The 21,651-nt window shown below is 34.2% G+C and overlaps 2 protein-coding genes across 2 annotated transcripts; both read right to left on the bottom strand.

Annotated features, from left to right (window-relative positions):
* Window positions 1-6,083: 6,083 nt before the first annotated feature.
* LOC125856499 (uncharacterized protein At3g52155, chloroplastic) lies at window positions 6,084-12,057 on the bottom strand. The gene is made up of 5 exons (XM_049536059.1): window positions 11,577-12,057; window positions 9,870-9,969; window positions 9,566-9,745; window positions 8,291-8,408; window positions 6,084-6,580 (listed from the first exon to the last, which is right to left on the bottom strand). The coding sequence occupies exons 1-5, from the start codon at window positions 11,848-11,850 to the stop codon at window positions 6,512-6,514; spliced, it is 741 nt and encodes a 246-aa protein (XP_049392016.1). The 5' UTR covers window positions 11,851-12,057; the 3' UTR covers window positions 6,084-6,511.
* Window positions 12,058-12,663: 606 nt separating this feature from the next.
* On the bottom strand, window positions 12,664-18,144 carry LOC125854868 (serine carboxypeptidase-like 27). The gene is made up of 9 exons (XM_049534454.1): window positions 17,179-18,144; window positions 16,994-17,089; window positions 16,227-16,319; window positions 16,058-16,143; window positions 15,731-15,991; window positions 14,433-14,560; window positions 14,252-14,347; window positions 13,174-13,279; window positions 12,664-13,056 (listed from the first exon to the last, which is right to left on the bottom strand). Exons 1-9 carry the CDS (start codon window positions 17,540-17,542, stop codon window positions 12,916-12,918), a joined length of 1,371 nt encoding a protein of 456 aa, XP_049390411.1. The 5' UTR covers window positions 17,543-18,144; the 3' UTR covers window positions 12,664-12,915.
* Between the last annotated feature and the right edge of the window lie 3,507 nt (window positions 18,145-21,651).

Here is a 21,651-nt window from a genome sequence, read left to right as displayed (position 1 = left end):
TATACCCCCAACTAATTTCGCTTAACTAAGACTAAGTATCATATATTGTACGGAAAATGGTCAAAATTGCCCCTGAACTATGCGAAATAGACCACTTATACCCTCCATTACATTTTCGGATCAAAAATACCCCCGCAGTTATCCAGGAGACCACAAATACCCTCAAGAGTTAACACCTCAATTTTTTAGTGACGTGGCAAGCCACATGGGACTAATCCCTCCACCTAAGCATTGCCAACTAAGATTCACTACAAAAAAACTTGACTTTTAGTGGCGACAAAGTTGCCACAAAATCCCAAAATATTGCCACTAAAGGTTATGAGTGATTTTTAGTGGCGACTAAGGCTCCAACAACCATTCGCTAGTAAAACCTATTTTTTCAACAAAAAAATATGATCATTAATTTTCGATTGCGACCTAATTTTCTAAAATAAATAACTTGCAATATCCATATTAAAAACATCCAATATTATTATGAAAAATAATCAAAATTACTTCTCGATTCAAATCTCCTACTATATATATATATATAATGCATCATTGTACATTTTATACATTTACATATGACATAAAAATAAAACATATAGTGTCTTCAAACTCCTACTTAATCGATATCATATTTGGTTTTTAAAAAACAATGAAGAAAAAAACACAAAATTAGAATTTAATGTTAAAAACTTTTAGTGACGATTTTCTGGGCTTTTGTGGCGACTGTTGTTGCCGCTAAAGGTCTAGTTCTTTTGTAGTGAATCCTAGTTGGCAATGCTTAGGTGGAAGGATTAGTCCCACGTGGCTTGCCACGTCAGCAAAAATTTGGGGTGTTAACTCTTGAGGGTATTTGTGGTCTCTTAGGATAACAGCAGGGGCATTTTTTATCCCAAAATGTAATGAAGGGTATAAATGGTCTATTTCATATAGTACGGGGGCAATTTTGACCCTATTCCGTATATTGTATTGGTATCATTAAGGCTAATAATTTCGCTTATCTGATACTAAATCAATATCATATATTGTATTGGTATCATTAAGGATGATTATTTCACTTAATTGATATATCAGTATATACATACTATATATATTGTTATAATATCATTAACTAATGAGTAATTTCTAAATAACAAACTTTAATGATACCATAAAATATATATACACTTTTATACTATCATTGACTAATCTGTAATTTCTGAACAAGAATTAATGATACCAATATTATATATATATACTGATTTAGTATCAAGTTAAACAAAATTATCAGCTTTAATGATACAAATACAATATATGATACTAATTTAATATCAGTTAAATAAAAATTATCAGTCTTACTGAACGGGGTGTATGAATTGTAATTATTTATGAGTGGATAAGTATTTCAGGAATTACTTTGAGTTTGGGTATGAACTTATTTTGGATTTTATAGCCCATTTATGTAGTTTCCCCAAAAATAATTAGATTGGGTAGGGCCATTAGCGTATCGATCGGTTCGATTCGCTTTTGAAATTTATCGATTCTACTTATCAGTTAGCGATTTGTAGTATGCTAAACCATTTAGATATCGATTTATCGTGATCATTATTGGTTCTGTTACACAAATTTCATTGACAATTACTAATGGACTTGTAATACCTCGACTTTTCGAAACGTCTAAATTGACTCGTATCTTCGTGGAAAGACCAGGAGGGTGGGTAATAAATTAAGAATGATGTGTTATGTGATATTTTAAGTGTTCAAGGGTTGTATCTCAAGTTTTGAAGTTAGGTAAGTGGCAAAATAAAAGTTGGCGAAAGTTACCGTAAATTCCTTTTTAAAGATTTGTCTAAACTTTGAGTCAAATGTCTCGGAGATTTTCTCCCAATCTATAAAGAGTTATGGTGCCCACGACCTATGAAATCGAAGTTTTACGAGTCTAGTTTTCAACGCATCAACCCGTTCATTCATACGACTTCATAATGGAGAGATATTCGCATTTTCGCAAGACTGTACAAGCAAGCATGCAGGTGAGGTGGGTCCCCTAGGTCGGTGGAACTTTATATGTATCATCTTCTTCGACTTTTCTTCATTTTTCTTAGTGAATAACCAGAAAACTCACAAAACCCACTTCTAGGATCAGCAAAGCTACAGAGTTTAGTGACTTAAGTCCTTGACAAAAATTGTTATACGCGTTGAGCTCGTCAACATGGTATAATTTGTTTTATCGATTTCCTAGCGTACCGTACTTTGATGTGTGGACAGCAGGGGTTTGGGCATATTTTAAAGTTTTGAGGTGTATTACGAACTTAAAATCAAGGTAAGACCCTTCTTCCATCGACTCTAGCTTTGATAAGTCGCAAATAACAATTTGCAATGGAAATACATATCTTTTATTGGATTATCGTGGTATCCTCTATTCTTTGTGTTGATTATGGTCCTGTCTTGTTGTAGTATCGAGGGGGTTGTTAGTAAAGTCGTTAAGCCACGTGAATTCAGCAAAAAAGGTATGTTAAGGCTATTCCCTACTTACGACATGTTTCATTAAAGCTTAGGAGCAATGTAATTGGGTTATTATCATTGTTATACTTATACCCATTATTGTTGATTGTTGGCTTCTTGGAATTCTTATTCAGTTAGTAGCGTCCCTATGTTGGACACGACTTAGAGGTTATTTGTATAGGTTGCTTATAATTAAATTGCTCGCTTTTAGTGATTGGATTGTTATTGTTGCTTTTGGGGCTATTGTGGTTAGCTGCAGGGATGTGATCTATGCCTAGAAGGGCTATGTTCTGCCTATGGGGCTATATGGATGCCTAAGAGGTCTATGAATTGCCTACGGCGCTATATTGATGCCTACAAGGGCTATGAGTTGCCTACATGGCTATATTGACGCCTAAGAAGGCTATGTGCTTCCTACAAGGCCATGTTGTTGCCTAAAAGGGCTATGAGTTGTCTATAAGCTATGTTGATGCCTAAGAGAGCTATGTGCTGCATACGGGGCTATATTAATGCCTAAGCGGGCTATGTGACTGCCTACGGGGCTAGAGGACTACCAATAAGGGTATATAGACTGATTGGCACCTTTCGAGCTTATGGGGGCCTAAGTAGGTGGTCTTGTGTGTTGTTTGTACCTGCCGAGATTATGGGAGCTTGGTTAGGTTGTTGTTTTATTATTTTTGATAAGTTAAGTTTTAGGAGCAGGTTTGTACACTTATCTTATCCATAATCTATTTATCGAATTATTCCAGTATATTAGGATACCTGCTCATAGTCTATTGCCTTTCATACTCTGTACATTATTTCGTACTGACACCCCATTGCCTGGGGGCGCTGCATTCATACATGCATGTCCCGACAGACGATCCAGTAGACCTCCTCAACAACAGGATTGACTTTTATCCGATTAGCTAGCCCCTTTTCTCTCGAGCTGCCAGAGTTTGGAGGTTTGTTTGCTTTTGTTGTATATATTTTTATGGGTAGGCTGGGGCCCTATCCCGCCAATCTTTACTACTCTTAGAGGCTTACAGACTAGTGTGTGGGGTATGTAGCTACGTTATGGCCATGCTGTCCTAGTTTGTTGGTTTGCTGAAGCTTGTGAGCTGTTTGATGTATTGTCTTGATATATACATGTTTTCAGTATTGGTATAGAGATCATGATGTCCTCGACGGCCCAATCAGGACTTCTGTGCTAGTTTTATATTTCTTTATATGAACTCTTGGGAGTAGCTGTTTCGTTTATAGATCTGTTGACAGGGGTTTTGTCGGTCGAGGGCTTAGTTTTAAGCCGAGATATACTTGTTTGTTTTCTTGATTGCGTGTGGCTGTCATGCGCTAGTAGCAAATGGTTCAGCAGGATCGGCTCGGGTCTGAGTACTGACATTAGGAGCCAGTTGCTCCCCTTGAGTTTGGGGCATGACAAGACTAGTCTTTTAATAAACAATATGTAGTAGCCAGTAGTCACTGGTGGACTTTCCCCATTTCTTTAAAGTAGAAAGGAGGTAGACAAACCATTACTACATATTAAGTGATATAAATGTAATTAATTAAACTTTCAATCGGGTTATTGGGGGACCCGATTAGAAACATGGTCAAATCGAGACCCGATCCAATAAGCTAATAAGAAGTTTGTAGTAAATCGAAATCTGAACCGTTAAGCCACTAACCCGAAGCATTAACTCAATAATCAAATTATCGGTTGAGATTATCAATTTCGATTTGATTTTGAGCCGTCCTACTCCAATCCTTTTATCTCCTTTTGAGCATTGATCTGACTTGATGAAACCTTATTCTTAGCCTATTTTTCTAATGTCTTTTGTTCTTCCTATAACTTTATATTATCTAACTGTAAAAATATTTATATTTAGGTTAAATATTAACAACAAGATTCAGTCTATTTAAAAATAATGAAGCTAGTCCGTTTTCACAAGAGTACGGAGCTTCAAATTAAAGAACTTTGTTTCCTGAAAGGAGTTGAGTGAAGTGTGACATGAATTGATAGGTTTTTTTTTGGGGGGTTTGTGCTTCTCAAAATTAATTCGGGGTCTTTCTTTTAAAAATTTAATATACTAATTATGTAATTTATTTAACATTTGATCAAAGACCGAATTGACATATTTTAATTAATTGAAGGTTTAATGTGCTTAGTCGAATAACACAAGAATCAAAATTAAAATAAGATAATAATTCAGGGATCAGAACTGTTATTTTCCCTATAAGTTTTGATTGTGTTAACTTCCTTCTAATTTACCCATTAATCTTCTTGTTTGACTGTATTATCCAAAATTGAATGGTTTTGATTATTATTAGGCTTTTGGTTTAATATTATCCTATTTACTAGGAAAATATTTCTCTATTTTTGCTTTTGACTGATAACAGAATCTAAGAATGATCTGATAATTTTAAGTCCTAGTGAAAAGTAAAAGAGATAAATTTGGAACTTTCTTCTTGAAAAAATATGGTACTTGGAGTGAATGTGCTTTTATTATTATTAAATACATTTAGTTCATTAAACTAAAAATGGAATATATGGGATAAATACATAATATATATTTGATTTAATATTAGATAAACTTAAATAATTTTTTATTTTCAATTTATTGATTAAGAGCCCATTTGGATTGGCTTAAAAAGTAGCTTTTAAATCAAAAAAATAAAAAGTCAAATTTAAATGACTTTTAAAGTTTTTTTTTTTAAAAAAGTAGGGGACTCCTACGTTTGATTTTTAATTTTTTAAAACTTATTTTAAGTTATTTTTAACTTTGTCAAACACTTTCTAAAGCTAAAAATGTCTTAAAAATAGATTTGACCAACTTTTAAGTCAAGAGGCTCTAAGAGTATGAATGGATCAAAACAGACTAATTTCTAATGATACAAGGATAAATTTATATGTTTTCCCCTATTTTTTTTTCCTTAATTAACAATTGTAATTTCTCTTAAAACTGTAGCTTACATTTTTCTACAATTACCAAAGTCAAGTTATTTAATTATCCAATTTTAAATAGTAATGTGATATTCTTCTCATGTGAATCACTTTCTAAAAGTTATTTGTCAACTAAGGTCGTCACTACTTTCATTCTCTCTTTTTTATTTATTCGAAGGTTCAAGTATTATATATTCTCGAATAACGGATAATTGAATCTCCTTGTGATATATTTATCTCCAAAAAAAGCTTGTAGAGAAAGACTTTGAAGATGTACTATAAACTTTGTAGAGCCACCGCATTTGCTTTATCTAGATGATAGAGAATGATACAATCTTTGTTTGAGATTGAAGATGTACTATAGACTCTTATGCCACGGCCCATGTATATATCTCGCATGTAAGGTATACAAATAATAATGTCATATCTATAAGCAACTACTACCGTTGCCAACTCTAAATCATGCTCACCGTTTCGTGTATACAACAACACACAACCCACATGCAAACTTTATAACTACAAATGCTTCAGTCCCAAACAAGGTGAGGTCGATAAGATAAAGCCTCGCTGACCATGTTTTAGAAAGGAATGTCACACTGTCAAAATCATTTGCTTAACATCCTCTCCCATATCAATGGCTTAAAATTTATGAATTCAACCAAAAAAAAATGTGCAAGTGACACAAAGGTGAAAGGTCTTAGTTTAATATACTTTTGTGCAAAATCAAATTTACAAAAATATTGTTCCTCTACATAGTGGTTACATTACATGGGTGTAAATTTAGCAAAACAAGCTGTCCATCTGGCTTGAATTACCCAACAAGTTGTTCTACAATTGAGATAGTTGCCATAGGCGTCTAGATTTGAGCGAAAATAAACTTTTTTGTACAAAATAAATACATCAGAATGACCAGCCCGATCGTAAGTGGAGCACCAAGTGATGCTTATGAAATATTAATGTTATCCCTTGAGCATGCAAGGCCTGCGCGGTGGGGTGGTAGTAAGATACCTGAATAAGCTTTGCAACAATCAACCAAAAATTTGTAATTTGCTCTGCTTCAATCCGGCCTTTTCTGGGCTGTTGGTCCCTCAAATGGCTGATTATATACTCCTTAAGCTGACATGTCTAAACAGCAGTGTCTGGCTTCACAAGCCCTTGAAGCTTCCACCCTCCAGGTCCAGCCAGAGAAAATGCCTGAGGAGAGCACTTAAGTTAGAGAAGACAAAAGATTTCAGAAACTTCATTTTGCCACTTATCAAGCTATAAAGTCCCATAAAGCACACACAATCATCTTTGCATCTTCAGATTCATTTATGGTTCCTCACAGACAAATATTCATCTTTAAGTTGTTCTTTTCCTGTTTTTGGATTTCACTTTTCAAGAAACGGTATCCACAATTAGAAGTATCTATAAAGAGCCATATTCTCTTCAGAAATGTCTGCCTTTCCATTCGGATATGGTAATAACCTAATTCCAATACATAACATTTAATGCAAATGATGATTAGACTTCACAATATTTTAGGGTGCAAAGAACCAGTTAAGGAGATAAAAAGGAAAAAGTGAAAGATGGGAAAGTAAATAATTACATATTCCAACTGTCTGAAAACACAGTCATGGATTCATGACTCTTTATAGAAGCAAAGGAAGAAAATATAGTATGAAATCAACTGACTTTCGTTGATTTGGAAAAAATTACTCAGAAATCAACCAGCACTGCCCTCCTAAATTTCGGTCACAAGCCAAACAGTCGAACCTATTTTTAGTTCACCCTCAATTTGTGATATATACTCTTAGGAGTGAATGTTGGGCCTTGTGCCACTAAAATCCAACACATCCACATGATAAGAGTCTCAGAGATGTGATACTAAAATAGATGTGTGGTTATACCATATTAGACAAGATTAAAAATGTCAATATTCATTATTCACCATAAAGTACAAGCAACACACAGTGAGGATAAAATGCGAGAAGGTTGCTTGAGATGGTTTGGTCATATCCAGATATCGACCTCCCAATGCACCGGTCCGTAGGTGAGATACCATGGTGAGTAAAGGTGTGGAACAAGGTAGACCTAACATGGAAGGAAATTGTCGCAAAAGGCCTATGATCTTTTGAAATTCATGTAGACTTAGCGATAGATAGGGCACAATGGTATGTTTTAGTCATGTTAGTATGTTACTTTAGGTAATATTATTTCTATGGAGTCTTTTAGCCTTGGTAGAGATTTTTCTGTTGATAGAAAATATAGAGAACTTCTAGTACTTATTATTTTTATTTTGTATAATATTGGGCTGATATGAATTTTAATAGGAGAAACATAATCAGTGAGGATTCATATAGCTGATCCCAACTTGTTTGATACTGAAGAGTAGTTGTTTGTTTGAGTTGATACTCATTTGCTTGCGAGGTATTCGATAATTTTCGTGAACTAACCTACCAACAGATAGTTAAAGTCTTTAAAGCAGACTGTCATTTTCTGATAAGATAAAGGGAATATTTCTACACTCTAATAACAATGGAGTCGATGAAATTCCTAGCTACCAAACTACAGATAACTACCATAGATCAGATTTGGTTGACACTTGACAGGAACGAGGTTTTAATGACTGCTTATAATAGGAAAGTAGCTAGTTAGGAGTTCTGGCTAAGACAGCAGAGAATTAACTTGGGATGGCAAAAGCTAGGAGGAACAGATAACAAATTTCGTTCTTAAATGACGGCAAGAAGAAAGCAGGGCTGTAAAACGATACGATAAAGTAATAACAGGCCCTATTTTGGGGGTCAATAGCATTTCACTTCACAGTGGAACTCGGTATACCAACCAACCATATGCTACTTTAATGCAATTGAATTTGCCAAAGTGAGAACGGGAAAATGGAACCAGCAGTTACAGATACAATACCTCTTCCCACGACTTCCCAGTGGCTTCAAGCAAAGCAGCATTACAAGTCTTTAGTTCTACAGTAACACCTGACAACACTGAGGCTGCCTCCTCCCATCCTCTATTGTGTCCCATACACCTGAATAGAGGATTAAATTTTAGTATTTTACTATGAAGCACTTTACCCAATAACTGTCAATTGACATAATGAACTGTCATTTCTCAAACCGGAGATAAAATAGAAGGTTGTACAAATCCAATAATTGTATGAGGTTAATACTTCAAGTAATGGGACAACCCTTTACACTAACTGTATGCAAAAAGCAAAGTATTTCACAAAAACATTATTACCTACAAAGACCGTCTGGTCATCACTACCGACAGAAATATCTTTTATACTCCAAAAGTGTACAAAAAGAAACAATTGTAGAAAGGGGTTTTCTTTAACTCTTTCGAATGCTTTTACGTTTCTCTCATTCCCTATGATCCACGAAAGTGATTAGGGAGCTATTTCCTATACTCTCCTACACATCTCCCAGCTGAATATCCATGCAAGTCATTTCTGTGACTCATCCAATTCAACTCCCAAAATATTCCATACTGTATACCATAATTTATATATCGTAACAAGTGACTGACATTTCAAATGTCTTCCTGCACATCAAAACCAACAAATAGTATAGTTTTCTCCTCATGTTTTCTGCAATGAAGAATGGCTCCCACATCATACTAAAAAAATGACACCTTTCTCTGTACCCTAAGCACTTTTTCAAAATGGTGGTGGTATCATGGCCAACTTGCGCATATCTCGACCATTTCACTGGGTACCTGCTACCTACTTCCTTTCACTAGGACAGGAATCGAGTAACTGAACCTCAACCAACCAAGACTTCGGCAGATGGGAAAACATCATCTAGTGGTTTTCGCCTCCGCTAGGATTTGAACCTAAGACCTCATAGTTCTCCCTCCACCACATTAACCACTAGAACGCACCCGAATACATACCTAACCACTCATATCGAGGAATGAAGAAAATTCATGTCCTTCCTCTCTATTAGCCTATTATAATATGATTTCAAAACTAACTTGCTGCCTCTCTGGTTTACATTTGCAGTTGTGGGTGAGATTTATTTGTTTGTACAATAATCCAAGAAACATTTGAGTATTCCATTCTTCCAGTCCTGCAAATTTCTTATCTTTTGAAGCACCCATAATAGATTTGTATGCAATGTTTTAATGCTCTTCCATTATCTAAAATACCACCACCAAAGAATCACAAGCAGAAGGAGAACTCACATGACTGTTAAGATCTCATCCCTCGAGTATTTACATATTGCTTGTCGTAGGTGCTCAGTTGTCTGCCCATCCATTGCTGCCACAGAATAGAAGCTTGAAATAAAATGTACTTCAGCTTCCAAAAAGGCTTGAACTTGCTCCTGCATTATTTTCAGTGTTTCCCGCGTTCGCAGTGCATCACTATGCAATAAGGAAAACGAAATGATCACTTAGTTTGTTAATATCAACTTAATTGATAGGCAGCTTAAAGATCTCATAGCAGACTCCCTTCAAGGTAAGTAGGTATTCTTAAAGAACCACTAACCTTGATAAAATAAGTTGTGGAATCCAGCCCAGTTTTAGAAGGTTTTGCGAGACCTTGATAGCATCAAGTTGTCCAGATCTACTTAAAGGGCGATCATGATCTGCTCAAGAACATAATGATGAAGTATTATATTAAACCTATGAATATAGCTACTTTTATGTTTATAGAGCAACACAGTAAACTTTTTCTGTAATTGTTTCTATTACAAGAGGAACATTTGCATGAGGTATGGAATGCAAGTCGTTGGAGCATCAAAATTGAGCTATGTTTCACCCATTACAACTCACAGTTTTAAAAAACAGAATCCAAAGAGTCCTCCTTCCTGTGTCTCTACACTTCAATCCTAATTTAACCACTTCTATGAAGCAAAAGAAATTACTGTACTACTCTACACTACATAGATTACAAGAGAAAACAAACATAAGAACCAACTTCGGGTGTTCTCCTGTTTCTGCACCAGGGAAGTGCTACTAATATTTTCAAAATGAAACAAGAATATAATTTGGTTCTACAGACTTCAGTCAACAAGATTATATTCAGTTCTTCATTCGACTGCACCTGGAAGATGAAGGCATAAGGAGTGACTTCAACACAGGTGCATTTTTGAGAGGCAAGTCCATTACTGAACAAAAGAGAAATAATGTCGAACCCGCAGAAAATGAAAACCATTTAGAGGTAAAAGTCATTACTTTATTGTAAAACATTCTTTTAACTTTATAATTGTAAGACTAATTCTAGGGAAACTGACTAAAGCCCTTTGCTTTATGGTAAAACTTCAAATGCACCCAGACAACTGTATGTGCCTGAATCAGAGGGTGCTCCTTTTCAATTATGATTTCCTCCGAACTAGTCACTACAACAACAACAATAAACATAATGCAATACCACAAGTGGGGTCTCCGAGGGTAGAGTGTACGCTGACCTTACCCCTACCTTAAGAAGTTACGGAAGTTGTTTCCGATAGGCCATCAGCTCAAATACTCCGAACTAGCCACTGATGAGAACAAATACTACTAGCTTGCCCAAATTTCACCAAAACCAAAAGAAAAAAGCAAAATTCTTTTTTCAATCCATACAAAAACTTAAAAGAACATTTGACACCATGTTCAACAAAAGAACCCAAATTCAGTAATGAAAAGTCAGTATCGCACAAACTTAACACCTTGTAGTACAGTATTATCATTTAGCTTCCAAACAGAACAGAAATTGGAGCTCCTAATTGCATACACTTGAATCTTTTAGGCCATCATTCAAGGGTCTATTGGAAACAGTCTCTCTACAACTTCCGAAGATAGGGATAATGTTTGTGTATACTCTACCCTCCTCAAACACCACTAGTGTAAGATTACACTGAGTTGGTAGCTGTGGTTGAATCTTTTAGGTGCTTAGTCATTAAAAGTACAGAATTAAACAGGGAAAAGAAAAGGGGTTCATGGATATAGCTCAAGTAATGGATTAATCCTTAAAACTACAAAATTGAACAGGGAAAACAAAAGGGGTTCATGGATATAGCTCAAGTAATGGATTAATCCTTAAAACTACTGAATCTAAACAGGGAAACAGAAAAGGGGGTTCATGGATATAGCTCAAGTAATTGATTAATCCTTAAAACTACTGAATTAAACAGGGAAACAGAAAAAGGGGTTCATGCATATTCCTAATCAAGCACTTTTTTTTTTAAAGATTTTAGCATCTAAAGATGATTACCCCGAATTGAGCGATTCTCCCAAGAACTCTTCGCATGTCGAAGCAATATGAGTCGGCGAGCAGCAACTGACGATAGGGTTGTTGTTGGGGTTTCTGTAGAAGTGGAAATCTGCTGCTGATCTTGATTGGTTTCAATTACAAGAGAACCAACACCACTACTAGATGAAGCAACCATAACACATTTTGGGTTTTTCTTGATTTGGGATTTTCTACAGGAGTAGTAGTTGTATGGTACTTGTAATGGTTCCACAAGAGATGCTACTACAACATTCATTTTCTTGGTACCTTCAATTACTCAGCATTCAAAATGATGGCTAGCAACTACAAATTTCTTCTCCTCTGAGCTGAGCAAAAATGCATACAATTAATTTGCACTTCAAGTTGAGAGTTTCTTGTAGCTTAGAGTATAAGAGGCTGTTTGGATTCTCTATAATCAAAAACTAATCCTAGAAAAAATCTGTCTTCATCCTGGATTCTTCGCAATAGATTCCATTTTCCTCCTAAAAATAAATTTTACTCTTTTATAAAAATAATATTTTTTCCATCTCAAATTATTTGTGGTATTTGTGTTATAGGTCTCTTAAGAAAATATTGATTAGGAAAAGTTTTGACTATTTTATGGTTATTCAAGTATTTGTAAGATATAATCTCTCTTCATAAAATATTTACGTCGGTATTGAGATGTTTGTAGTCTTCGAGAAAAATCAATACCTAGGGATAAAATGAGAGAATGACAAATAATTTTGAAACAACTATTTTAGAAATCAGAACAAATAATGATGAAGTGAGTCTTACTATTAACTCTTTGGTTATTCTATTTTATACTATAATTAAATAATAACATTTGACTTTCAAAATCATCTCAATCAAAATAGATATGATTCAATTAATTTACTATAATTGTAAAAGTGATAAGTAAAATAGAACACAATAACAATATCATGCATATTTCTATAGGACTTAGGTACAATACTCATCAAGAATAGTACATAGTTTTGTCTACAGTATGATCTTTGGAAAAAGCTAAAGTTGCAATGAGTCAAATTTGTCTCCAAAAATAGAGCTACATACTAGTAGGATTTCTCTATAATAAGAATGTCTTCAACTGGAAACTCCATTTACATGGAATGCTTTTATCTATACAATGAATTCAAACTAATTTATGAATGGAAATTCTAATGTAGCCATTGTATAGCATTATTGAGGTGTAACAATCTTGAGTCTGCCCCGCGGCCTTTACAGAGATACCAGTCGAGGGGAAAGAAATGAGGGATTATATCGTTATCCCTGGTCCTTTGATAACACGATCAATCGAAGATTCTCTACAGATTGACTTTGTTTAGCTTGGCATGGGCTTGTTCTCCAAAAATGATCTGAATAAAATGAAAGCTTGACGAGGGCGATGAAGAGGCACTTCATGCCCTGCTCCTGTTATAGTTACAAGGGTTAACCCTTTGTATATTTGGCTCCATCCTCCAACCTATTCATAGAATAACGACAAGATACAAATGAAAGAGTGAATTTTTCGATACTGGAGAGGAAAAGATGCAAAGGTTGCCAAGAAGAAAACAGTTTGCATTGTCCATTTATGACTAACCTTTTTATTGTCATACCAAGGGTACCAGTTTGTGATAGTTGGAAGCTTCAATGCATCTATAGAATATCGAGTTGCGGTTAAAGGAACAACTGAATCAGTATCGCCACTGCAAAGGATGTTAGATGATCGGAAAATCAGATTCTGATTAAGATGAGCTGAAAAAGGTAAACATTATCAAAGTTGTCTGTGCTAACGAGTCATTTCTGCATAAACCGTGATGATTCAAGATGACACAAACATATCAGTTCATCCTATGACTTAGTTGGAAGTAAAGATACAATATGAGACGTTTCCAGCTCGCCTTTCATACTTGATATTCTTCATTTGAAAAGCCAAATGAATGTTGCCAACAAAAATCAGCTATATATAATGAGTAAAGATAGAAAAAGTACTGTATTCAATTATAATTCGTAGACACTTCAGAAAAAGAGAGTATAATTGCAGTAATGGATGTATAATAGTGCAAAACAGTCCAGAAAAAGAAGTAATGGATGTACAATAACCAGCAAATAGTAAAAAAACAACAGTTAGTAACACTACTGCACCAAAATAATCGTAGTTAAGTACAAGAAATAACAGATAGTAATAGAAATCGAAGAATAAGAAACTACAAGGATCATTTAGTATAAGCTTTTCACTAGCTGCCTATGAACTTAAATTTCAACTACTTTGATGATAAGTACATGCGTAAATATCTCTTCTATGAGATAATGGTAATCAGTGAATTTTAAAAAAAATTGAACCATAGGAAAGATTCATTTTCAGAATCAAACGCCATTCTTTGCTTGATTCAAGTGCTTGTTGGAGATGCAACAGGGAGATCTTGACACTTGACTTTACATAGTAATACTATTTTTAGTGTCCAAGAATAATAAATCACCGATAAGAGAGGGAGAGAAAGAATAAATGAATAGGCTACTATACCACCAATTTATGGTATAGTATTCATGTCACTTCCGACTGCAGATAGTTAAATAATTTTGGAAAGAGGGTACCGAAACTTGAAACTGGGGTCCAATAACACAATGATAATAGAGGGGCAAAAGAAGATGTCAAAAGGAGGACAGACTTAGTTTACCTGAACACCCATATCCTGAGACCGGCAGCTATTAGCTCTTGGTAGATGGGAAGCATTGACAAAGGAGAATCGTCCCAGTAGTCTCCGACAATATCACTGGAAACCAAAAACAATCTTATTAAAAGTTATCAACAAGTTTGAAGATAGGAAACTTGAAACTTCAATAGTTTTTTCAACAGACCTGCATGTTTTCCAAGGATAGGCAATCTTAGTTACATTAGCATGGAATGCCTTTTGTACCTCTGGGAGATTAAAATAAACATCAGAGTACCTCTCGGTACATGGATCATATGCTCTGGACATCCATGGCTACATTTTTGAAACAGCAAGAGAAGTTTAAAAACTTGAACGCCCACGTATTAAATTGAGGACTTCCGGACTACCATAAGGACATATATATCAACATTAGATGTACAATACTAAACGGTGAAGTTCAGAATGATAAAAAAAAATCACACTTAAATAGGTTTGGAAACAACAACAAACAACAATATACCTAGTGTAGTCTCATAAGGAAATAAGTGTGGAAACATTCTTAACAAATAGAAATCTGACACACTTTAGCAAAATAAGATGGGAGGATTACTAGTTAGAAAGGAGATTTAAGGGAAATTGATGATACTTCAAATACTCTCAATCGAAAAACTACATTGAAGAGGCACTCCTCCGAGAGAGTTTACTAAGCTAAATGAAGCTATCAAAGAAAAAGTCCTAAAATCACAGATAGACCGTTTGAAGAAAAATAAAAGATAACATACCTGCTAAAGTTATAGTTTCCATTTACTAGCAGTGTCTCACTAAAAAGGAATCGTTATTACTCACTACATGAGAAAGATACTTTAATGTTTGGGGCTCTCTCTCTCTCTCTTGCTCTCTCATACATGAACATGACCAAACAAGTATTTCAAATGAAAATACAAGCACCTAGATAATAAACATTCAGCGCCTCTGAACCATTGAAAATGCAATCTTCCTGGTATAACTTAATTGTTGAAGGATACCATCATAAAACATTGATCCACTGAGAAAGGGGACATTTCTTTGCTAGATGCATTCATTTTGACAAAGGATTAAGAATTTCAAAATTTTCCACAAGGTGAAAAAGAAAAGGGTAGTTATGTTTTTGAATCTTTGATGGATGTAAGATTTTGGTAAAGCTAACAACTTGCATGTCAGGTACCAGAAAGACAGTTCTACTTCAGATTGAGATATCAATTCTAAGTATGCACAATTTCAACATATTGTCTAAAACTCCAAATCTTTCACATTGCAGGAACTTATCTGTTTTTGTGAATTTTTTTTAAGCATGCAGTTAATGTTTGTCTGGTCATTTTAGCAAACTAAAGTTTTGAAAGTGTGCAATTATCACAAGTAGTTCATCTCATCACTCTTTAACGACTTTCGCTGAACATTCTACAATTACCTACATTTGCCATCTATAAGTGGAGTGAGAAGAGAGCATAAAAAGTAAAGACTCACATAATGACCCCTTAGCTTGCGGTGAAGTGCATTAGTACTGGCACAAGGACGAGTATATATGCTATATGGGTCAATATTTCCCTGCTCATGTTCTGCAATAAGAAGAGCTTTAGTACAATCAGCAGAAGGATGTTCAGAAGATCCCGTGTCACATGTTGTCTGTAGAAGCTTGTACGTAGAATCCGAAATCAAGCCATGAGTCCACCAGTACTCGAACGTGCCGACATAGTCATGGTAATCATCAGTAACAGCATTTCCAACCTAAAAAGACCATAACTTAATATTGACGTAATATTGCATTATAAACACTCAAAAAACTGCTACTACCATAAAGCCCTTGAAATTAATAATTGGGTTCTTGATTCCCTTATTCCTCTGGTAGACAAGTTGAGATAGCTGCGGAACATAATGCCCTAAACACGTGGAAGAAAAATGGAATTAATATCTCATGATATTAACAAAGATGGATCCTATTAATCAATGCGATACAAAATACCTGCATAACTTTCTCCCGCGATGTAAAATTCTCTATGCTTGTACTGAGGAAACCTTTCAAACCACTTGATAAGAAACTGGTAGGTATCTTCAGCTACAAATTGGAAGGCCAAGGTTCAGCATTTCATCTTAAACAACGTAATCATCTCCGTTAAAAAAAATTCATACAGCGTTTTGTACATTGGATTGACTTCTTGAAAAAAAAATGACATGAGGTTCAAGTTTGAAAAAGTGGTTTTGACCAATTTTTAAAAAAAATCCACTCACAAAATTTCAACTTTTTTTCAAGTTAAATGCATATCCGAACACAACTCGATTTCCAAATATCTTTATTCAACTTTTTCTCAAGTTAAATGCATATACAAACACAACTCGATTTCCAAATATACTTCTTCAACTTTTTTTCAAGTTAAATGCATATCCAAATACAACTTGATTTCCAAATACCCTTTTTCAACTTTTTTTCAAGTTAAATGCATATACAAACACAACTCGATTTCCAAATATCCTTTTTCAACTTTTTTTCAAGCTAAATGCATATCCAAACACAACTCGATTTCCAAATACCCTTTTTTCAACTTTTTTTCAAGTTAAATGCATATCCAAGCACAACTCAATTTCCAAATATCCTTTTTCAACTTTTTTCCAAATACTACTTCTTTTCAAATACCAGGTTTTACGTTCAAATGCCTACTATGAATCTTCAAGATTCTCACATCGAAAGCACACAACATAATGACTAACATTCAATTACTCAATCATCCTTACCTGTTCTTTGATCACCAGCATCATACAAATCTGAGGAAGTATTTGTATAAGAAAAACCAACTCCAGCTGGTGATTCAAGAAAAAGCAAATTCGCCACTGCCAACCGACAACAATAATTCGATTAACACAAACAAAAAGTAAACATATTCAAAACAAAAAATCATTCTAAAAACAAGCACACATACAGTTGTTCCATGAGTAAGGATTCAAGTAAAGTGTCTTCCCATCAGCATTAATATGAAACGGGCCGATTTCTTCAGCAGCTCCATAAGCTACAGAAGAACATCCTGGCCCTCCATTAAGCCACAAAACAAGTGGCCTTTTCTCAGGATTACGATTCGATGGCGATTCAATCAACCAGTAAAATAATGCCCTTCCAGCTTGCTGATTTACAGTTACATAACCTGAATACTGACTGAATTGTACATTTTCTGGTTGCCCAGGCAAATAAGTAATTCTATCATTTTCTTGTTCTACATTATGGAAAGAATAACAACTACCCACAAACAAAAATGACAAGAAAATCACATAACTCAGAGAATTATCCATGAATCTGTACACACTGAAAACAAATCAAACACAAAGATTGGATTTTTTTTTCAAGAATTATGTACAGTTAGCCCAAGATATTGAACATTTATCACATGGGGCAAAACAATACAGTGAAAAAACACAGAAACAACAAAAATCCCAAATTTTTGTGGGATTTTCAAGAAACAAGGAGACAAGTACTATGGGGGCAAGATGAGAATGACCCAGATAGCAGAATATAAAGTAAGGAATACCCAAATGCACAGATCTCTAAATAAATTCTGAAATTATAGTAATAATAGTAAGAGATTTGATCCAAGATTTCTACTAATTAGTGAAAGTTGACATTTTTATTAACCCAATTTAATCGCCCGCCTTCTTGCCATACAAGATAGAGTATTTTTTATACATCCAACTACTAAAAATATCTGTCTTTTGTCATTTTGATTTGTTGTTTTATGTCCGACACTCACATTGAAGTTCACTCCTTTGAATTCATGCCGTATAGGAGTCACTCGGAGTAAGTATTCTTTATCATAAAAATATTCTTTAAAAGAAATCATGTCCAAACTTAAATTCGAAATATCTAGTTAAAGAGAAAAACAGTTTCATTCATTGCACCGCATTATTTAGTGTGGTGTGTCTTTTGTCATATTCACAATCACAATCATGGAATGATTGATGGGTTTCGTCATAGTAATTATTATTTTGGTAGGAATTATCTAATAGACAAATGAAACGCATAAAAATATGGCAGTGGGACCTAATGAGGTTGTTTTAAATTCGTATAAGCAAATCATTAATTCAATTTTAGACTAATGAAGGATTTTAACCCAATCTAACATAGTAACACCTCCACACTCAGGCTTAACTAAGGCAAGGCACCGGAACGGGTTGTACCGGTACCATTCCGGTCTGTTCCGGTCCGGTAGTATTCGGGACGGGATGGAATACATTGAACCGGTACACGGAACGGAATGGTACCATGATTTGGTACCGGTTCATCCCGGTTCATTCCGGTTCCGTTCCGGTCCGGTCCGGTACCGGTAAATCATTTTTAATTAAAATAAAAAATAATATTTTTGTCATTATTTACTTTTATTAGGATTTCTTTTTTGTTTATTTAATTTTTTAAAAATTACAAACTTAAGTTATTTAACTTACAAGTTATAAGTATAACTTAATTACTTATAAACTTCAAAAGATTCAAATCTTTAAACTTATAACATAACTACATAAGCTCAAAAACTAAAAAAAAAACTTTATTAAACTTAACTTACAAACTTATATACGTAAAAATTAAAAAAAATATCTTTAAAATAAACTTAAGTAAAATTATTATAAATTTTAAAACTTAAATACTATAAACTAATATAACTTAGAAAAATAAAAAAAACATTCGTATTTTCGTAATTCAAAATAACTCAAAAAAAATAATTATTTTTTGAAATAGCTATATGTGCCGTCCCGTTTATCCCATCCCGTTCCGTTCCGGTCCATTCCGGTCCGTCCCGGTTCTATCCCGGTATATAGTGGGACGGGACGGAACTGAACCTCCATCCCGGTAGTTCCGGTCCGGTTCATCCCGGTACCGGTCAACAACCCGGTCAAACCGTCCCGTTTCGGTCCGGTACCGGTTCGTTCCGGTCTGGTGGTCCCATTCCGATCCGGTGCCCAGCCTTAGGCTTAACTAGAGTGTGGATCGAATCGGAAATGAATTTAATTTTGATATCATGTAGAAATATAATACTATGGTCTAATTCAATCTTAAAAATTAGCTCATGAAGAGCATATTATTCAAATCCATATAAAAGTTCATTCTTCAACCAAAGTGAGATTTTACCTCACTCTAAACAAAGTGCACACAAAATTAATAAGACTTAATTAAAATATCAAGAATGAAATATCTTGACAAATTTAATCACCGTTAATTAAAAATAATAGAGGTGTACTTTCATTGTAATACACACAACCCCACAATTGGGTCATGGGAAATAGGGAACAGTGTGAAATAAGGGATCTTTCTTTTTTGGATTTTATTATGTTAGCCACTCTTGTAGCAATTTGACTTAACATCTAGCAGAAGCACATGGGGATATTATGAACTTGGTTTTGATTGGTTGGCAAATTCTCATCACAAATAATTCACAACTTTTTGGACCAACATTACTTAATTCGTATATACCCACCACCGTTGAATATGAGACGTATTAATTGATCATCTTACTAAAAATAATTATCTCATATTAATTGTCCACCTTATTAGATTAAAAAAATATTGATTAAATTTTTTCTATATTGCCGTTGCAATTTTACATTTGTTTGTAAAATTTTCAAGAAGTTTTTTAAGGGGTGAATTAGTAAAATTATATTCTTATTTATGATTTCTTAATATGCGTGTAAAAAGGAAAGTAATCAGCTAATATGAGACGGAAAAAATATTTTAGATTCAAATCTAAAAAAATATCGAGAAATTTTAACAGTTCGAGCTTTGAAAATGAAAAAAAATCATGATGAGGAGACTTTGCCCTTGAAATGGGCCTTAAGATAAGTCCGACTCAGAAAAATAATCAGGTCAATAAATTTTTTTAAATACTAAATAAATGGGGAAAAAATAATAAGTGACCATCGCAAATGTTAAAAAGTAGGCTACAACAATATAGCCAAAGAGTATATTGGGATAGATTGTAATCTCTTTATCTTTAATCGAAAACTTATATTTTCAGTCTCGAGAATAAAAAATCTCTAACATCAAATTCCGAATACCAAATAGTTATACTTCTAAAGAAAAAAGAAAAAAGGTATAGCAACATTCTTTATGTATTTCTAGTTGGACTAAAAGACAAGGTAGAAAGTTTGCAACATTTAACCACTTTTGGTACTTATTACGTATTATATACATTTGTTTAGGATTGTTCAACTTGCAATGCCGCGTGAAGATTAGTTGTATATTAAACCTTTTTGATTACGTAAAGGAAATTTCACAAGTTGTATTGAAAAAACCTATTAATTTTTATATCAAAAAAGTTTTATTAATTTATGTATTATTGTTGTTGATAGATTTTAAGTTTGTGTTGTAGAAGCTGGCATGGATGGAATTGTTTAGTGCAACAAGAAGGAAAAGGTTACATTGCCTATATCGTGATCTGGATTATTATATATTTGTGTCGTTAAAGAAGAGTACTCTTTAATTAGTAAGGGGGTGGGGGGGGGGGGGGGGGTGGAGACGTCGAACAAGTGTGGTTAAAGGTGAAATGTCACTTATACTCACCAATAGTAAATAAGTTCTTAGTTTTTTTTATTTTTTCAAAAAGTAAATACATAAATATATTAATGTTCTATTCTTGGAATTCAAATGAGGCTTCTAGATAAAGATGGAGACGGAAAGAAACTCACTAGCTTCACCATATTGTTCGGATTAAATGATGTCTTTAAAGTATGTCTTAAGTTTTATGAATAGTCTAAAGTTGATTTTGAAACGGCTTTGTAAATATATATATATATATATATATAAAAAAAAAAAAATTACACTCTTTGAGCCGCTCTAGTTGGCTTTATCGATCACCCAACGTTTGATTTTGGGCTTATTTGCTTTATATTTATGGGCTTGGCCTGCATTTTATGAAGGTCCATTTTGTAGCTATTTAGTCCAAGCAACCTTAATGGGCCTTTATCAGCCCAAATCTTCTTAATCAGGCCCATATTTATATTTTGGTGCTAACACTTAGGGGCGGAGGGAATTTTCGGTGGAGTAGTAACATCGATACTAACAAAATTGCATTAGTTCTATGTGTTTGCATCAACGGCGAAGACACTTTGCTGGGTCGATATTGAAAAACAAAAACTAGGAGTGGGATTAGATATTCTAGTATCCCTAGACGTAAACGATATGAATATACTAGGAGTTGTGCTTTAGCCATTTGTTGAAAATTGACATAAGCTGAAGAGAGACACACACACACATATATATATATATATATATAAGTTGTTTTAAAAGTTCTCTGAAATATTTTCATTTCCCCCAAAAAAAATCAAGCGAAAACTCATGTTATACTAAAGTTATAGGTGTATTTGCATTTTGTAGTATATAAGTTAGTTATGCCGCAATCAAATAATCATTTACGCGT

The sequence above is a fragment of the Solanum stenotomum genome, chromosome 2 (genome assembly GCF_019186545.1).
Source record: "Solanum stenotomum isolate F172 chromosome 2, ASM1918654v1, whole genome shotgun sequence".
NCBI classification, from domain to species: Eukaryota; Viridiplantae; Streptophyta; class Magnoliopsida; order Solanales; family Solanaceae; genus Solanum; species Solanum stenotomum.
The sequence above is the reverse complement of the archived record's forward strand: the minus strand, read 5'-3'. Positions and strand labels throughout refer to the sequence as shown.